Here is a 21,075-nt window from a genome sequence, read left to right on the forward strand (position 1 = left end):
AAATTGGCAAGGAATGGGCTGGCAAAACCAGCAGAGACGGCTGATCTGAACAGGGGAGTGCTCTTGGACCCCAGACCGACAGTGGGGAGGCCAGAATGGGACTGATCTGGACCCCCCAAATGTGAGTGTCAGTGAGAAGGCCTGGGCAACCTATGGGGCTCTGAGCTGTGGATCAGTGTCTATCCCTGGTATACAATCTGTCTTCATGTGCCTATGGCACAAAGAGAGATGCTCTCTCAGCCTGGACTCTTAGGGGAGTGCCTTGACCCTACCAAGAGTGAAATGATAGACTCTAGACATCCCCTATGTGGAGGGATTTGGCAATAGGGTGGGAGGGAGGGTGGAAGGGGAGTGCGGGAGGAGGGGAGGGAGAGGGAACTGGGATTGACATGTGAAACAAGCTATTTAAAATTAAAATAAAAAATGATTAAAAAAATACTTTCCATTCTTAAAATAACCCCATAAGATAAGCACAGTTGTTAACTCAGTCTTATAGATGAAGACATTTTGACATCAAGATGAGCTAATAATTGGCTGAACCTGAACTCAGACTCAAGCTGTTTGACTTCAGAGCTTTTACTCAGTATGATTTATTAGAGTAAAACGATACAGCTAATTGGCTTGTATCTACTAACTATATATACTAATATATATAACTAATATATATTAGTATAATATATATTTTATAAATATTGAAATTCTACAGTTAAAGTATCAGGTATCATTATTATTCATGGCACCAAAAAGAGAGAATACCAACCATTTACAAGATTTTGTATAATACATGTTGATAACTGCTGTGTGGCTTTTCCACAGTACAGGTTTGGTTATAAATTGTTTCTGTTTGCATGTTTCTATGTAATCATCTGGTAAATTATGCTCTTTGCCCTGACTTCTACAGGGAGCTATGATGGAGAAATTGTTCTGTGGAATAGCAGCACAGAAAATGCTCACCATGTCCTTCACCCTGATTACCAGAGGCAGCTAACATCCAAATTAGGTGAGTGTAAATCTGAAACTGAAATCTAGTGTGGATCTGTAGTACATACAGTAGGACTGGCTGTTTATGTGTGCATCCGATGCAGTGTACAGCTGATTTACAGATGACTGGCTGTAAGATCCAAGGACTAGTGATAGTGTAATCGTATCACCCTGAATAAGAAGTATCTTGAGACTGATTTGGTGTTGCAAATTATCTACAGCATGCTAGTTTTCTCTTTATGCTGCGTCAGCATTTCTGTATTATTGACAGCAGGGAGCAGGACTCTCATTTTTTTAAAAATGTAGTTTGGGTTTAGCCAATAAAACTTGCAGAATTGCCTTTGAGTCATCTTGGGTATCCTTTGGTAGGAAAATGGGAAGTGGGTTTGCTTGGTTGACTTTTTAGCCTCAATCTGAAGCTTGTACTAAATACTATGCTACCTAGACATCATAAATTATTCCTTACTTTAGAAACCCGAGAGAAGCATTAGACAGGAGTATATTATATTTTATAGTTGTTAGCAGAGCATTTGGATATTTTATGCTTAAGTGCAGTGTCTCCACAATTGCCTTTCATGTTTTATTTTAGTTTCTTTAGAAACTAAAGGTTTTTCTTAGATGAATTTCTTTAGATAATGGTTATTTCATTCCCTATGGTCAAGCTAGTTCCTATCGTCTCAATTGGGTGAACTCACGGACTCACAGAGAGTAAATTTTGAGTGACTGGCCATTAGATGCAGTGTGTGTGTGTGTGTGTGTGTGTGTGTGTGTGTGTGTGTGTGTGTGTGTGTGTGTATAAAGCAGGAGAGTGATTTATTGGGAATAAGAAAACCAATTTAACAACTAAAGATTTTGAGGGATTATTAATTGATTGCAGACACAAAGCTTTGACCTGACTTATACACAAAGAACTAACTATTAAAAGTAATCTCAACATTTTAAAAAGATGGTTTAATTCTGTTTCTTTCTCTCCCTTTGCATTTAACAATATATCATCTATATTTAGAGAATCCTAACTATGGCTACCATTACATACATAGAGAAACAAGACAGAAAAAGTAACAATACTTCTATTGGTTTCTCCTATTATAGCAGTAAGGTGCCAGGTCAACACAATCTATAGAAGAGATTATTTATGTTTATTGCTCTAGAGGATTAAATAATGCCAAAGTGGAGGTGACAGGAACTCGAAGCTGAAGACTTGCATTTTAAACTGCAAACATGAAACAGAAAGTAAACTGCGAATGCATATAGCTTTTAAAATTCAAAGCCTGCTTTGCAGTGACATAGTTCTTCCTGCAAAGCCAAACTATTCCCAGACAGCATTACCAGTTGGGAACTAAGAATTTAAACATTTGAGCCTATGGATGATGTTCTCAGTAAAACCACAATACCAAACTTCTGAAAGACATTAAGGGCATTATTACATTTCCCCTCCTTGTCCTCCTTCTCATCCTCCTTTGCTGCTTCCTCCTCATTCTTTTGTGTGTATAAATGTGTGAGTGAGTGTATGTGTGTGCATGCGTGTGTGTGTGTGTTTATTTAAGTACACATGTGTGCACATGGATGTGGGGGCTAAAGGAGGCATCAGCTGCCTTTCCTCAGGTACCCTGCACCTTGGTTTGGTATTTTGTTTTGTTTCTTGAGACAGGATCTCTCATTGGTCTAGAACTTTTGATGCTGACTAAGCTACTGTGGCTGGTGAACCTTAGGAATCCACCTTAGTTCTTCTCCTCACCAGGGTTTTTAAGCGGGTTTTGCAGATGGAACTCAAATGTTCCTGCCTGTTTGGCAAGCACTTTCCCAACTGACTCATCACTGCACCCTGAGCATTATTGTATTTTTCACTTTGGAAAGTTGAAGACATCTTCATAGAGATATCTGCAAGCTATCAATAGAGTCTGACATAAACATTTTCAGTTTTCATAATGTGGCCTGAAGATGATATAATTATATAATTAAACTACCATTAGGAATGTCCTATCTAGAGGAACCCACGAACAAATGGAAACATTAAAGGAGATTATTTAAGTATGCACATATTTATTAATTTGATTTCATGTTCATTAAATAGTTGCAAGATTAGCATTAACTAGAATTTCATGCCATTAGACACACATTTATCTTGAGCATATTGAGATCTTGGCAATGTTAACAATTACTGAGACATAAAGTTCTAATTAATTCATAACAAAGGAGATCAGAGGACATGTGCCTGGCATATGCAAAGCAAAAATGAAATGAAACAACCTTTTCAGTTGAGAGAGTAGAAGAGAATAGTAGGAGGCTTGACAAGGGTTGACTAAATATGTGCCATGAGACTTGATGGCATCATCTCACCAAGGCCAAGACAGGAGAGAGTCTGCTGTTGCTCAAGTACGCTGATTTGAAAAGAAGATGGTTGCCTTCACCAAGAGCCCTGTGCTTTTCTTCTCCACAGACCCAGCAGCCCAAAAGCTTAATGCCAAGGGAAGCTGTTCAGTGCACTGCATGGCAGAGCAGGCCACACTGGCTGCCCGAAATTTTGAGATTGACACAGAAGGTAATAATGCTGTTATGAAGCTTTGCTTCCTTGAAGCAAGAAAAACCAATGCAGCAACAGGTAAAATATATGCTGTATTTGCCTTTTTGTATTTGAGAAAGGGAGCAATAAAGGAAGCTCATCAATCTATTTTATTTGCTCTTATAGTGTTTGACTTTGTGTAGCTATCAAGCCTGCATTGGTTCATGAGCAGTGTTACAGGGACACTTGGACAGGAAGTTTATGCTGAGAAGGGAGGGGAATGGATCTTTCTAATAATTTACCTATTATCTAGTTTGAGATGAGAGCAAGAAAAATTCCAACAATTATTTCATCTGTCAAACAACTGATAACAGTCATGCCTTATAGATGTTTTAGAACAGTTAGATACATGTTACAAACACATGACTCAATGTGTAGGCCCACATGTATCAAGGAAATTTTAACTTTACTCAACTGAGGTTAACATGGACTCAAGGGGGAGGTTTGAATTGTCTGCAAATCTCACCATAAGGGCTTCTTGGCTCACGCCTTGAATATTGTTTGGGGATGGTTGCAGTGTCTTTGCTTTTTGCTTCTTACAATAGGTCAGAGTCCCATTTGAATTTTTTATGAAGAGAGATTCTAGCATTGGTGGTACTCTGTGATGTTTTGTGGGGAGGTGCTAGTTTACAGACAAAATAACTTTGTGCTTATTTTTATAGCATGATGAGGGTGCAGCTTACATCTTGGTCCACATAATATAACATAGATAATATTCATTGAATTTTCATCTAAATTATGTTTTGAGATTTATTTTCGCATGTGTGAGCGTTAGGGTTCTAGACATGAGAATTGTATATTTGGATAAAGAAATGAACATATCTGAACCATAATTTGTATGATCACTTTCCACATTGAATTTGCAAATGGAAAAATCTATGTGATATCTATATAAAACAACATCAATAAAGTTATAACCCCATTTATTTCAAAAATATTATTTAATATTTAAGATGAATTTGAAACACACTACAAAACTGTTCTTCAAAACATACTTATTCTCTTATTGTGAAGCATTATCCTAAAATTACTCTAAATTCCTTGTAACTAAGTCTTCTTAATGTTGGTTCCAAACTGTTTCTACTGAAACAGCAATGCCATCACTTTCACCTCAACTCCATTGCTTATTGTCAGCACAATTATATAACAAAAGGAAAGCCATCTACAGATTTATATAAAAATAAGTTTGCCACAGATGAATATTTTCACAAATCATTTTATGTAAATATAAAGCACAAATGGTTATATCCAAATAACAACAACAAAAAGGGCTATAAGAACTTACAATAAAATTCCCGATGAAAAAATTAAAAATGAGTTCATAGACAGAACCCATGGTTTGCTACTCAGTAGAGATCTGATATCTGTGCTGACCTGAGTGAATACATGCATCCAGACTTATACCTCTTCTGTACATGTCCAGAATAAATTTTATTATTAGGGAGAATACATTTTATATTTTCAGGATAGTACCATAATGTTTAAATTAATATCCTATAAGTTCATCAAAGAAATAATTAATTTTATATAACTCTAATGCAAGTAATATCAGTGTAATAAATGGGTAAAAGAAAACCAAACAGTGGAATATTTTCTGTAACCTATGTCGTTAATACTACTCATGAATTCTTCTTCATGTTATAGTAATGTTATCATGAAACAATTGCCAACTTACAATTTAGAGAATCAAGATGATGCTCAGATTAGCTTGCAGTGCTACTGGCCTCTCCACTCTCATATGCTCACATCCGGGTGAGCTGCTAGAAGAAGCCGCCTTTGATTTCAGGGTTTATTTTCCTAATCAGGTTTCCCCTACGTAATAGGAGGTGCTAACCTGGTGTCATGTGGAGCATCTGGTTATGTCAGGTTCTGGGACACATTTAAGAAAGAACTTTTGGCTGAATTTTTGGCTCATGCTGGAGTTGGATCCATTGTTATGTCTACTGATAAACAAAATCAGTGCCTTGCCACTGGAGATTCCGATGGATGGTTGAAAATCTGGAATATAGAGGTAAATGGAAGATATTCTCATATCATCATCATTGCTTTTTAGTACAATATCTGATAAAAAGAAGTACTTGACTATGAGTCACACCTTGATGAAGGAGGTGTTTCCTAGACAAAGGAGGAAATGCTCTGTGCTGAGTATTTTGGAGAAATCATTTTCCTGACAATGGTGTTGTATGTCTTTAATCCTAGCACTCAGTGGGAAGAGGCAGGCAGATCTCTGTGACTCTGAGGCTAGCCTGGTCTACAGAGAAAGTTCCAGGACAGCCAGGACTACATGGAGAAATCCTGTCCCAAAAAACAAACAAAAAAAGAATCCTTTATCATGATTTTGATCACAGACTGTTTTAAAGTAATTCACACACACACACACACACACACACAATTTTTCTTAGTGTTATATCATATTAATATATATCTACGTCAGTCGTCCAATGACAATTTGCAGTCTTGTCAGTATTTCACTGTAGCACTGTTTGAACATAAACAATTGGATACATCTTTTATGAAACAAATCCTAAATGTCATATAGTGTGATGGTCCTTCATCTACTGTTATTAGCATCCTGAATTAGTTGATGTAATAGCTGATTACTCACTCCATTTAAAAAAAGCATAAGATGATATAATATTAAGTGCCTCCATGTGACCAAGCTCCCTTCTATCACAGACCGACTTACACTTTACTTTTCTTTTTTGTCTCTGACCCCTTCTGTCTCCCATTCTTTCTTTTCCCAAGTTTGTCATTTCAGCGTCAAGACTTTTGCCAACATTAATATCTTTGTTTCTAAATTTTATCATTAGGGGCTCTCTCTTGAAGGTGGATCTTAGGTTATCATTTATAAATGTATCCTCCACATGTTGATATTAAATTACAGTTTATTATTTGGATTTTTAACAATTTGAGTATTTCTTTTCAAACAGGACTATTGTTCTAATTCCACTGGGAACAAAATCACCCAGTCTCCACCTTTGCTCAGATCATTTCAGCCCCATGAAGACCGGATAAGTTCCTTGCAGATGTGTGAGTCAGGTGACCATTTGCTCATCATTTCCTCCTCTGCAGACTGCAGCGTCTGTGTGACTGGACTTTGTGATGCCCCTGCTTTGACCTTTGGTCAGGTATACACAATCCTTATTTGTTATTCTGGAATTTACTTGACCGTTAGTGTGAATCTGTACTTATTTCCATGCGTGTCTCCTCTGCTGTCTAAAGTTTCGTAGTTATGAATGGGCTGATGGGCAATACTGCAGCTGTAACTCTGTTATCGTTTTCCCTGATTACCACTAAGGGCAACCAACTCCATGAATGGGGGGACACGTGTTTTTGCACCTAACCCGATATTAGCCATGAGGAAGGAGAGAGATGACAAAGGTTTCAAAGATTTTAATAATCCACCACATAAGCTGCAATGTTAATTCTAGTAGGTAATAATAAAAAATCAGGGGTCAGATAATGGGGTAAAAGCTGAGAGACCAGAAAGATGAAGGAGCAAGCCACAGCCACACCTCACCTCACTAACTTTCCAGCTGAAAAGAGAGCAAGTTCCTGTTTCCTCTCACCTACATTCTTCCCTCCACCCAGACATCTGACTTCCTGTCTCCTCCTCCCCAGTTCTGGGATTAAAGGTGTGTGCCACCATCGTCTGGCCCCCATGGCTAACTAGTGGCTTTATTTGTACAAACAAGATATCACCAAAATATGCAGTCAATCCTGACTGATCAATCCTGACAGTCCCAAGCAGGGACTGAAGTGGGGTTTATGAGCACAAAAACATCACAGACATTTGTTGCAAAGTTAAAATTATAAATTTCACAAATGAGAAGTTAAAGATGTTCCATCATTGTCAACCAACATACAAGGCAAGTCGTTCAGTCCAACCAATCAAATTCATTCTTTCCCATTGTTAGGAGCAGCCCTAATGTTTCTAAAAAACTAAAGATGAATAGAGATTATTTCTATAATTTAGGGAAGACGTTGGCCAGCTGTTGGAAAGTTCTCATCTCTCCCAGCACCTGGGAACTTGAACGGAGTATGAAGTAAAAATGACAGTACTTAGACCAAGGTACTTTTGTCTGCTCCCTTCAATGTGACATGGAAAGATGGTGACTCTTCAAGGTTCAACATGTTTATTGCTGGATTTTTTAGAAAAAATACCAAGTTTCATCTCTAGTGCTCCAAGAGATAACCAGCTGAAGTCTCTCTTCGCCCCCTACTCAATCCATCTTTGCCTAGCCTTCATCTCCCCACTCATCACTATACACCAGACTCAAACACCTACAGGCATTCCCCATGACCACACTAGCTGAGAAGACCAGGAAAATAGGCAGCACAAGGCAGCATATTCTCTAAAAATCCAGAGAGAAAGCAGGAACCCAGGAACAAAACATTCATCAAACAAAGAGAAACAAACTTGACCTAAATCAACACCTGGACCTAAAGTCATCCCAAACACATATGAGTAGATGCCAGTATAAGAAAACAATTAGTAACAATCAGGGTAATATGTCTCTCCTAGAACCCAACTATTTTACCACGGCAAACCCTGAATGCTCCAATACAGTTGAAGCACAAGGAAAAAAATACCTTAAAACCAACTACATGATGATGATAGGCAACCTGAAAGATAAATAAATAAATACCCTCAAGGAAGGGAATAAAATACAAAAAAAAACCCTATTGACAGAAAAAAATTAAATTCTTCTAGATCATAAAATGGAAATAGAGGCAATAAAGAAAACACACAAACAGGAATTCTGAAACATTTATGATTTTGAATAGGAATCACAGAGGCAGGCTTCACCAATAGATGCAAGAGATGGAAGAGAGAATCTCAAGTAGTTTCAATGAAAATGGCCCCCTTAAACTCATAGGGAGTGATGTTCTTGGAGGTGTGGTCTTGTTGAAGGAAGTGTGTCACTGGAGTGGGCTTTGAGGTTTCAGAGGTTCAAGCCAAGCCAGTGTCACTCTCTCTTTCTGCTACCTGCCTATCTGGATGTAGAATTATCAGCTACCTCTCTTCCAGCACCATGTCTACCTGCATGCTGCCATGCTTCCCATCATGACAGTAATGGACTCCTCTGAACTGTAAGCCAGCCCCAATGAAATATTATCCTTTGTAAGAGCTATCTTTCCAGTAATATAACCCAAACTAAGACCAAAAATGGTAACGGGAACTGGCTTTGTGCTATGATGAGTTGAACCATGTTTTTGTTTGGAGGAATGTGGAACACTTTGTGAGTTTGGACTAGAAAAGGGATTTGGACACTTTTAAGTGGAGCTTAATGTATCATACTAGTAGGGGCATGGAAGACAGAGGTGCTGAGTGTGATTTGAACTGTCAAGGCTCAGTTCAAGAGGTTTCAGAGGAGAATAATAACCTTATTGTGATATTTTGGCAAAGAATGTGGCTGCCTTTGCCCTTGTCTGAAAAATCAGTCTGAGTCCAAGTTGAAGATTTCGGATTAATTGAGTTTGCCAAGGTGATATCAAAACATCCCTGAGCAGACTGTGTCCTATAGTTATTAGTGGACAGTCTTGCGCAGATACATAATGAAAAGGAACAAGCTGAGCAAGGAAAAATTCAAAATGTAGAATCTGAAGAGAAAAAGAGCACCAGGAAATGTTGCACCTGCTGTGCAGCCTGCATCCGAGAATGTAGCGAGGTGGTCAGGATAGATGACACAGAGACCGGTAGGTTGCTTTAAGAAAACTTTATGTTTCCCAAGTCAGCTTAGGAGGAGACTCCAAGTCCGCTTAGGAGAGAGAAGTCTCTAAGAAAAAAAGAGCTTCCCTTTTTTAAGGACTTCTGCCATCCATCTACATACAATTCTTTCCAGACTTCTCACCCTCCTGGCTGGTGGTTTAATCTCCAGCCCCAGAATCGGGGAGACACAGCAGGGGAACAGGAAGAGGCATCTAGCTGGAAGGGGTGTCAAAGTCATGGTTTTTCAGTGAGCGAGCCCTTATCTGAGCCCTATCAAGAGTTTTATAGCACTGAATTGTTTTCAGTAAACATCTCACAGCTGCCTGCTCCCAGGCCGAAGGGGAAATGGGTTTCTGATCAAGATCTGGTGTCCCCACAAGGAAATATAAACAGATTAAAGAAAAGTCTAATGTTAAATGGAATAAATGGGGGTGGTAACCTCACCCAGCTAAGCTTCAACCTTGTGAAAATAAATTAAAGAAAAGTGAAAAGGAAATTTTAAAAAGCTTAGGACTCAGCATGATATTGCACAACTTTAATCCCAGCAGAGGCTGGCAGATCTCCAAGTCCAAGGCTAGCCTGGTCTATAGAGAGAGTTCCAGGGTAGACAAATATAGACAGTGAAGGAAAACATCAAAGCTAGAAATCTGTTGGCAATGTGTTCTTTGACTAATATACTCATTTATTCTACTTTATCTGTCTTGACTGACAGGGAACTTTTGAAGTTGAACTAAGTGCATTTTGCATTGCATTATGATATGGCTATGAGCCTATGAGTACCAGGTAGTAGAATGTCATTGTTTGAGTGAAAATGTCTCTCATAGGATCACAGAGAGCAGTATTATTGGAGGTGTTGTATTGTTGAAGTATGTGTGACATTGTTGGAGAATTGTGACACTGTGGAGGCAGGTTTTAAGCTCTCTCTCTCTCTCACACACACACACACACACACACACACAAATACTCACATACCACCACTAAGACCACCACTACCAACAACAAAAAAAACAGGAATTAACATCATTGGTCATTGATGTCTCCCAATATAAATAGTCTCAATTCCACAATAAAAAAGTACAGGCTAACAGAATGGATTCAGAAACAGGATCCCTTCTTCTGCTGCACACTAGAAATGCACCTCAACATGAAAGATAGACATTACCTCAGAGTAAAGGGTTGGAAAAAAATCATCCAAGAGAGTGAACCTAAGAAGCAAGGTATTGTAGCCATTTTAATATATAACAAAATAGCACTCTGGGATCTCCTGGCCTGGGAACTGCAGGGGTTCTACATGCCACCCCCTGCAGACAAAGCAACTGAGAACCTGATGAGATTGCTGGACCACTCCTGCTCCCACTGAGGGCAGAGGTGGGCTTCCACCTCAGCCTGATTTCCTTCCTCTTGTTCACTCTGGGATCTCTTGGCCTGGGGATTGCAGGCAGGTCAATTTACACTCAGCGGACCAAGCAACCACAAGCCTGCAAAAAGCACTGGTCTACTCCCACATCCACTCAGAGCAGAGATGAGCCACCACCTCAAGCCTGACTTCCTTCTCCTTGCCCACTCTGGGATCTCCTGGCCTGGGGACTGCAGGCAGATCGACTCGACCTGGCTCACAAGAAACCTCCAGTCTACTGGCAGTACTGTTCTAATCCAGCTCCCACCTATGAGGAGAGGGAGTGGTTCAGATCTGCCTACACCCACCATGAGACCCATCAGAGTTTTAGGATCTGCTTGCACCTTCGAGAAGAGAACCTTGGACCCATACCAACCAGGAGAGGAAGAAACCTCACCTGTATCCATTGGAAAAAGGGATAGGAAGATGACAATATAAGAGCACATTCAACAATGGAAAACTAATATGACATCACCAGAGTCTAGGGACTCTACACCAGCAAAACCCAAACATCCCAACACAGATGACACAGAAGAGAATGACCTTAACATAACACCAGTAGCACAGACAGTGAGATCAACAATTAATAAATGGGACCCCCTGAAACTGAGAAGCTTCTGTAAGGCAAAGGACACAGTCAGCAAGACAAAAAGGCAGCCTACAGAGTGGGAAAAGATAGTCACTAACTCCACATCTGACAGAGGGCTGATCTCCAAAATTTACAAAGAACTCAAGAAGCAAATCTCCAAAACACCAAAGGATCCAATTAAAAAGCGGGCTACAGAACTAAATAGAGAATGCTCAATAGAGGAGTCTAAAATGCCTGAGAGGCACTTGAGAAAGTGATCAACATCCTTAGCCATCTGGGAAATGCAAATCAAAACAACTCTGAGATACCATCTTACTCCTGTCAGAAAAGCTAAAATCAAAAACACCATTGACAATTTATGCTGGAGAGGTTGTGGTGAAAGGGGAGCACTGCTCCACTGCTGGTGGGAGTGCCAACTCATACAGCCATTTTGGAAATCAGTATGGAGATTCCTCAGAAAAATGGGAATAAACCTACCACAAGGACCCAGCAACTCCACTCTTAGGCATATATCTAAAAGATACCCATTCATACAACAAGGATGTCTGTTCCATTATGTTCATAGCAGCACTATTTGTAATAGCTAGAACTTGGAAGCAACCTAGATGCCCCTCAACTGAAGAGTGGATACAGAAATTGTGGTAAATTTACACAATGGAGTACTATTCAGCAGAAAAAAACAATGGAATCCTGAAATTTGCAGGTAAATGGATGGCACTAGAAGAAACCATCCTAAGTGAGGTAACCCAGTCACAAAAAAAAGAAACATGACATGTACTTTCTCATATATGGATTTTAGACATAGATCTGGGGAGTGCCAGCCTACAGTCCCATGACCAGAGGGTCTGGGAAACAGAACCTTCATTCAGTGGCTGATGGAAGCAGAGGCAGACTCCCATGGCTAAGCACTGAGCTGAACTCAAGAAACCCAGTGACAGAGAGGGAGGACTGATGACCAAAGGGGTTAAGACTAGGCTGGTTTAAGCCCCAGAAACAGCTGATCTGACAAGGGTTAGCTCTTGAATCCCAGACTGATGCCTGGGAACTCAGCATGGGACTGATGAAGATCCCTGAATGTGGGTGTTAGTGAGGAGACCTAGGTAATCAATTGAGTCTTGGATAGTAGATCAGTATTCATCCCAGGTATACAAATGGACTTTTGGCTCCCGTCCAACAATGAGAGATGCTCTCTCACCCTAGACTCCCAGGGGAGGGTCTAGGCCCTGCTCTGGATGAAATGACAGACTATGGACACCCCCATGGAGGGCCTCACCCTCCCTGGGGGAAATGAGGGGATATTGGGGGGGTTGGTGGGAGGTGGGGAGGAAAAGGGAGAGAGTCCTGGAATTGACATGTGAAGCAACCTTGTTTCTAATTTAAATTTAAAAATAAAAAATATAAATAACAACAACAAAAACACAAATTCATGAAGACGACAGAGACCCTAAGAGAGCAAATAAGAAAATCCTTTAAAGAAATGAAAGAAAAGACAAACCAAAATTGCAAGAAACAATCAAACAGTGCAAGGTTTGAAAGATGAAATAGAGAAAATTAAAAAAATACACTCAGATGGAATGGCGGGAATAGAATGGGTGGATAAACAATCAGTAACTACAGATGCAAGCATAACTAACAGAATCCAAGAGATGGAAGAGAGAATTTCAAGTGTTGAAGATACAGTAGGCAAAATAGATTCATCGGCCATAGAAAAATCTTAAGTTCAACAACTCCATAACACGAGATATCCAGGAAATGTTGGACACAGAGAAAATGCCAAACCTAAGAATAATAGGTATAGAAGAAGATGAAGAAACCCAACTCAAATGTGCAGAAAATATATTGAACGAAATCATAGAAGAAAACTTTCCAACCTAAAAAAAGACATGCCAATGGAAGTACAAAACACCTACAGAACACTAAAGAGAGTGGACCGCAAAAAATGTTCTCTCAACACACAATAATGAAAACACCAAAGATACAGAATAAAGAATATTAAGAACAGCAAAGGAAAAAACCAAGTAACAAATAAAGGCAAACCTATCAGAATCACATCTGGCTTTTCTATGGAAACTCTGAAAATCATAAGGTCCTGGATAGATACTCTTCAAACACTAAGAGACCATGGATGCCAGCCCATACTACCATACCCAGCAAAGCTTCCAATCACTATAGATGCGGAGGACATTATATTCCATGACAAAAACAGATTCAAACAACACATATACACTAATCCATCCCTGCAAAAGTAATGGAAGGAAAATTCCAACCTAAGGAAGCTAACTACACTCACAAAAATATAGGCAATAGATAATATCATTTTACCAGAAGCCAAAAGAAAAAGCAGGATAAATCCACAAACAATACCACCACCAAAAACAAATAAAAAACAAACAAGAATTAACACTCAATGGTCATTAATTTCCCTCAATACTAATGGCCTTAATTTGCCTATAAAAATACACAGGCTAACAGAATGTATATGAAGACAGAATTCATCCTTTTGCTGCATACAAGAAACATACCCCAACTTCAAAGACAGACATTACCTCAGAGTAAAAGGTTGGGATAAGATTTCCCAATCAAATGGACCCAAGAAACAAAGTGGTGTAGCTATCCTAGTAACAAATAAATTAGATTTCAAACTAAAATCAATAAAAAGAGATGAGGAAGGTCATTTCATGTTCAACACAGGAAAAATCCATCAGGAAGAAGTCTCAATTCTGAACATCTATGCTCCAAATACAAAGGTACCCACATTATTAAAAGAAACATTGCTGAAACTGAAAGCACACATAAGACTTCACACAGTTATAATGGGAAACTTCAACACCCCAGTCTCTCCACTAGACAGTAACATGAAACAGAAACTTAACAAAGAAACAAAGAAACTAACAGAAGTTATGATACAACTGAGATTAAATGACATCTATAGAACATTTCATCCAAACACAAAAGAATATACCTTCTTCTCAGCACTACATGGAACCTTCTCTAAAATTGACTACATACTAGGCAACAGATACAAAAAATTGGAATAATCTTCTGTATCCTATCAGATCACCATGTTTTAAAGTTAGAATTAAACAGCAACACAAATTGCAGATACCCTACAAACTCATGCTAATTGGATAACACTCAATTGCACCATTCCTGGGTCAAGGAAGAAATAAAGAAAGAACTGAGACTTCCTAGAATTCAATGAAAAATGAAGACACAACATACCCAAACTTATGGGGCACTTTGAAAGCAGTACAAAGAGGAAAGTTCATAGCACTAAGTGCCCACATGAAGAAACTGGAGAATAGTTACACAGAGCATTAACAGCACAACTGGAAGCTCTATTAAAAAAAGAAACAAACTCACCCTGGAAGAGTAGATGCCAGAAAATATTCAAACTGAGGGCTGAAATTAATAAATTTGAATAAAGTAAATGATACCAAGAATCAATATAACAAAGTGTTGGTTCTTACAGAAAATCAACAACATAGACAACCCTCTATCCAAACTAAAAAAAAAAAAGGCAGAGCGAGAACATGCAAATTAACAAAATCAGGAATGAAAGGGGACATAACAACAGACATTGAAGAAATCCAGAGAATCTTCAAATCAAACTTTGAAAAACTATACTCTGCAAAATTCAAAAATTTAAAGGCAATGGACAAATTTCTTCATAAATATCACTTACCAATATTAAATCAAGAACAGATAACCGATTTGAACAGACCTATAACCCCTAATGTAATAGAAGCAGTCATCAAAATTCTCCTAACAAAAACAGCCAAGGCTCAGAAGGCTCCAATGCAGAATTCTACCAGAAATTCAAAGAAGAGCTAATACCAATACTCCTCAAAATGTTCCATATGGTAGAAACATAAGGTTTGTTGCCAAACTCTTTTTATGAGACTACAATTACCTTGGTACCCAAGCCACACAAAGATACGACTAAGAAAGACAACTACAGAACAATATCCCTCATGAAAACTGATGCAAGATACTCAATAAAATATTGACAAATTGAATCCAAGAGCACATCAGAAAAATCATACACCATGATCAAGTAGGTTTCATCCCAGGGATGCAGGGATGGTTCAACATATGAAAATCCATCAATGTAATCCACCATATAAACAACCTGCAAAAGAAAAACCACACTATTATCTCACTAGATGCTGAAAAAGCTTTTGATAAAATCCAACATCCCTTAGACCCTGGAGAGATCAAGGATAACAGGAATATACCTGAACATAATAAAAGCAATATACAGTAAACCAACAGCCAACATCAAACTAAATAGAGAGAAACTCAACATGATTCCTTTAAAATCAGGAAAACGACAAGGCTGTCCACATCTCTTCAATATTGTACTTGAAGTTCTAGCTAGAGCAATAAGACAACAAAAGGAGATGAAGGGGATACAAATTGGAAAGGAAGAGGACAAATTTTCACTATTTGCAGATGATATGATAGTTTACATAACTGACCTGAAATACTCTACCAGGGAACTCCTATAGCTGACGAACACCTTCAGCAAAGTGGCAGGATACAAGATTAACTAAAAAAAATTAGTAACCCTACTATATACCGACAATAAATGGGCTGAGAAAGAAATCAGAGAAGCATTACCCTTTACAATAGCCACAAACAGCACAAAATATCTCAGGATAATGCTAATCAAACAAGTGAAAGACTTGTATCACAAGAACTCTGAGTCTTTAAAGAAAGAAATTAAAGAAGATACCAGAAAATGGCAAGATCTCCCATACTCTTCGATAGGTGGGATCAACAGTAGTAGGATCAGCAGTAAAAATGGCAATCTTCACAAGAGCAATCTACATATTCAGTGCAATCCACATCAAAATCCCATCACAATTCTTCCCAGACATTGAAAGGACAATAATCAACTTTATATGGAAAAACAAAAGACCCAGGATAGCCAAAACAGCCCTGTACAATAAAGGAATTTCTGGATGCATCACCATCCCTGACTTCAAGCTTTATTATAGCTCTATAGCCACAAAAATAGATAGCTAGACCAATGGAATCAAATTGAAAACCCTGATATTAACTCACACACCAATGAACACTTGACTTTTGACAAAGAAGTTAAAAGTATACAATGGAAAAAAGAAGGCATCTTCAACAAACTGTGCTGGCATAACTGAATGCTGGTAGGTAGAAGACTGCAGATAGATCTATGTCTATCACCATGCACAAAACTTAATTCCAAATGGGTCAAAGTCCTCAACATAAATCCAGCCATACTGAAACTCTTAGAAGAGAAAGTGGTTGCTAACCTTGAAAAAATTTGGTACATAACACCAGTAGCACAGACACCAAGATTGACAATTGATTGATGGGACCCCCATGAAACTGAGAAGCTTCTCTAAGGCAAAGGACACAGTCAACAAGACAAAAAGGCATCCCACAGAATGGGAAAAGGCATTCACTAACCCAACATCTGACAGAGGGCTGATCTCTAAAATTTAGAATGAACTCAAGAAGCAAGTCTCCAAAACACCAAAGGATCCAATTAAAAAGTGGGGTTCAGAATTAAATAGAGAATTCTCAATAGAGGAATCTAAAATGACTGGAAGACAATTAAGAAAGTGTTCAACATCCCTAGCCATCAGTGAAATGAAAATCAAAACAACTCTGAGATATCATCTTACTCCTGTCAGCATGGCTAAAATAAAAAACACCAAAGACAGTTAAGGCTGGAGAGGATGTGGAGAACGGGGAACACTCCTCTACTGATGGTAGGAGTGCAAATTAGTATAGCCACTTTGGAAATCAGTATGGAGATTTCCCAGGAAAATGGGAATCAGTCTACCACAAAATCCAGCAATTCCACTCTTAGGCATATATCCAAAAGAGGCAAAATCATACAACAAGGTCATCTGCTCCAGTATGTTCATAGTAGCATTATTTGAAATAGCCAGAAACTGGAAACAACCTAGATGCCCCTCAACTGAAGAGTGGATACAGAATATGTGGTACATTTACACAAAGGAGTACCAGTCAGTGGGAAAAAAAACAATGGAATCTTGAAATTTGCAGGCAAATGGATGACACTGGAAGAAACCATCCTCAGTGAGGTAACACAGTCACAAAAAGACAAACATTTTATGTACTCACTCATATTTGGTTTTTGGACATGGAGCAGGGGATTCCCAGTCTACAACCCTACCACCAGAGAGTATGGGAAACATGGATGACCCTAAGAGAGATATGCATAGTAACCTGGAGAAGGAGAATGGGACAGGATCTCCTGAGAGGATTGGGAACTTTGGAGGGAGGCAAGAGGGAGCAGAGAGAAAGAGAGCGAGAGAAGAGGAGGGGAGAGTTGGAGATGGGGGAACAGGAAGATTGAGTCAGGGGAAGAATAGAGTGCAGGATGAGAGATACCATATTAGGGAGTCATTATAATTTTGAGGAGAGATCTGACACTAGTGAGATTTTCAGAGATCTACAAGGATGATACCAACTGGCAACCTAAGCAATAGTGGAGAGGCTACCTTAAATACCCTTCCCCAATAATGTGACTGATGACTACCTTGTATGCTATCTTAGAGTCTCCATCTAGTGGCTGATGGAAGCAGATGCAGACACCCACAGTTAAACACTGAACTGAACTCCTGGAAACCAGTTGCAGAGAAGGAGGAGTGATGAGCAAAGGGGTGAAGACCAGGCTGGTTAAACCCACATAAACAGTTGACCTGAACAAGGGGGAATTCATGAACCCCAGACTGATTGCTGAGAGGCCAACATGGGACTTATCCAGACCCCCCACATTTTGGTGTCAATGAGGAGGCCTTGGCAATCTATGGGGCCTGGGGTAGTAGATCAGTGTTTATCCCTGGCATAGAAATGGACTTTGGGAGCCCATTCCACATGGAAGGATGCTCTCTCAGGCTGGATACATGTGGAAGGGCCTAGGACCTGCTCTAGATGAAATGACAGACTTTGGAGATTCCCCCATGGAGGGCCGCACCATCCCAGGGGAGTGGAGTGGGGATTGGGTGGGGGTTGGGGGGTTGGGAATGGTGGGGGAGGAGGGGACAGAGAGGGAGCTGGGTTTGACATGTGAAACAATGTGAAACAAGCTTTTTTTCTAATTTAAATAAAAATACATGTAACAAAATAGACTTCAAACAAAGCTAATCAAAATCGATGGGAAAGGATACTACATACTCATCAAAGGAAAATTCTAGGAAGATGACATTTCAGCTCATAAATTCTGTGCCATAAACATAAGGGCAAACAAGTTTATAAAAATCACACTACTATAGGTTCAATCTCATATTGATTTTCAACAATAGTGGGCGAGGTCAATACTGAATTCTTGCAAATAGACAGGTCATCCTGGTGAAAACTAACCACAGAAATACTGCAGCTAACTGACATTATAAACAAAATGGACCAAACAAGTATATACATTTCACAAAAAGACAAAATAATATTCCCTTTTCTCAGTACCTCATGGAACTTTCTCCAAAATGGACCGCATACAAAAAACTGAAATAACTCCCACATTCGATTATATCACTAGGCACTAAAGCAGGCCATCAACAATAACAGAAACCTTGCAAACTCATGGAACCTGAATCTTTACTGAATGAAAGAAATGAGTTAAGATAGAAGTAAATAAGAAATTAAAGAGTTTCTAGAATTTGGTGAAAATTAATATATGGCTTCTTCACACTTAAGGAATACTTTGAAAGTGGTGATATGAGGAAATTGCATAGCATTAAGTGCCTTCATTTAAAAAATAGAGAGATCTCATTCTAGAAACTTAACAGTACATCTGAAACCTCTAGAACAAAAACAAGTAAGCACACCCAAGAGGAGCGGATGACAAAAAAAATAATCAAACTCAGGCCTGAAATGAGTAAACTAGAAACAAAGAGAACAAAACAAACAATTGATGAAAGAGAGTAGCTTCTTTGAGAAGATCAACAAGATAGACAAACTCTTATCCAAACATCTAAAAGAACAAGATAGAATAACTGAATTAACAAAGTCAAGAATGATAAGGTGGCAAGACACCCAGGAAATACAGAGAATCAGAAGGGTATACTTAAAAGCCTGCACTCTGTCAAAATGGTAAATCTAAAGAAATGTACAAATTTTCAATAGCTACCACTTACTAAAGTTAAGTCAAGATCAGTTAGATAAGCAATTTAAATGCCTACAACCCTTAGTGAAATAGAGGTAGTTATTAAAACTCTTCTAACCCCCCAAAACCCAGGGCCAAATGGTTTTTAGCTCATATTTAAAAAAATTAAATCCAGTACTCCTCATATTATTCCACAAAATAGTATCTTGGGTTAAACTCTAATCAAGAAGGGAAAGATTTATCTGATAAAAATACTTCAAGTCTTTGAAGAAAGAAATGAAAGATATCAGAAGATAGAAAGATATTCCATGCACATGGATTGGTAGGATAAACATAGTAAAAATTGACCATCCTACCAAAAGCAATCTACAGATCCAATCCAATTGCTGTCAAATTTCCAACACAACTTTCTTAAAAATAATTTTTCAGTTATTTTAATACCAACCACAGTTCTTTCTCCCTCCTCCTTCTGCTACCTCTCCTACCTCATGTCTACATCCCCTCCCTCTACTTCTCTATCTCCACTCAGAAAAGAGCAGACTTCCCATGGGTGTCAACACACCAAGTTGAGGCAGGATCAAACTCCTCCCATGCTGGAAAGCTGAGGTAACCCAGCACGGGGAATAGAATCCCACAGGCCAGTTCAAGTGCCAAGGAAAGGTTCTGATCCCACTGCTGGGGCCAGACAACCAGAGCAAGCTGAACAACTGTCACACACATGCAGAGAGCGTAGGTAGGTCCCATGCAGGCTCTCCAGTTCAGAGTTTGAGCTCCCAGCTCAGGTCAGCTGTCTCTGCCAACACAATTATTAACAGAACTTACAAGGATAATTCTCAACTTCAAAAAAACCCAGTATAGCCAGGTGCGGTGGTGGCGCACGCCTTTAATCCCAGCACTCGGGAGGCAGAGGCAGGCGGATTTCTGTGAGTTCGAGGCTGGATTGGATCGACAGCCTCCAAAACAATACAGAGAAACCCTGTCTCATAAAACCAAAAAAAAAACCCAGTATAGATAAAATAATCCCAAACAATTAAAGATCTGCTCTAAGTATCACCATCACTGATTTCAAATTGGAATATAGAGCCATAGTAATGAAGACGGCCACGTATTAGCATAAAAACAGACACGTTTATTTATAATATCCAGAGAATGGAAACAACCTATATGTCCCTCAACAGAAGAAAAAATAAATAAAATCTGGTACATTTACCCAATGAAGTATTACTCAGTCCATAAAAAGATAACATCATGAAATTTGCAGGCAAATGGATGCAACTAGAAAAAAAATCATCTTTAGGGATGTATCTCAGACCCAGAAATATAAACATGGTATGCATTCACTTATAAGTGGATATTAGCCATTAAAAAATAAATGATAAGCAAGCTACAATCCGCAGAACCAGAGGGTTAGGTAAAAAGAAGAGCGGGGGAGGATGGCGTGGGGAGGGAGGGGGGAGGCATGAGCCTCCCTGGGAAGCAGAAGTACAGTAAATTTTGAAGATGAACTGGGAGCATGTGGGAAGGAGAGAGTGTGGGAAGAGACAGGTGGAATCAGGGACCACTGTGGACGGATATGTGGAAACCTAGTGCAGTGGAAACTTCCTGGAATCTATGAGGGTGACTCCAGTGAGGGCTCCTAGTAACGGAGGATATGGAGTCTGCACTGGCCATCTTTTGTAGACAGAGAAGGCTTCCAGTGGGACCGGTTTGCATTCAG

General features: G+C 39.2%; 1 protein-coding gene across 1 annotated transcript in view; it reads left to right on the forward strand.

The window, feature by feature from the left end:
* Wdr49 (WD repeat domain 49) overlaps positions 1-21,075 on the forward strand; it is a 174,685-nt gene that overhangs the window by 116,011 nt on the left and 37,599 nt on the right. The window contains exons 11-14 of the mRNA XM_040752640.1: positions 902-1,000; positions 3,422-3,583; positions 5,368-5,555; positions 6,475-6,672. Coding sequence (XP_040608574.1) covers positions 902-1,000; positions 3,422-3,583; positions 5,368-5,555; positions 6,475-6,672 — 647 coding nt within the window. The remainder of the gene's footprint in view (positions 1-901; positions 1,001-3,421; positions 3,584-5,367; positions 5,556-6,474; positions 6,673-21,075) is intronic.

This window comes from Mesocricetus auratus, unplaced genomic scaffold, assembly GCF_017639785.1.
Source record: "Mesocricetus auratus isolate SY011 unplaced genomic scaffold, BCM_Maur_2.0 Super-Scaffold_100009, whole genome shotgun sequence".
Classification (NCBI taxonomy): Eukaryota; Metazoa; Chordata; class Mammalia; order Rodentia; family Cricetidae; genus Mesocricetus; species Mesocricetus auratus.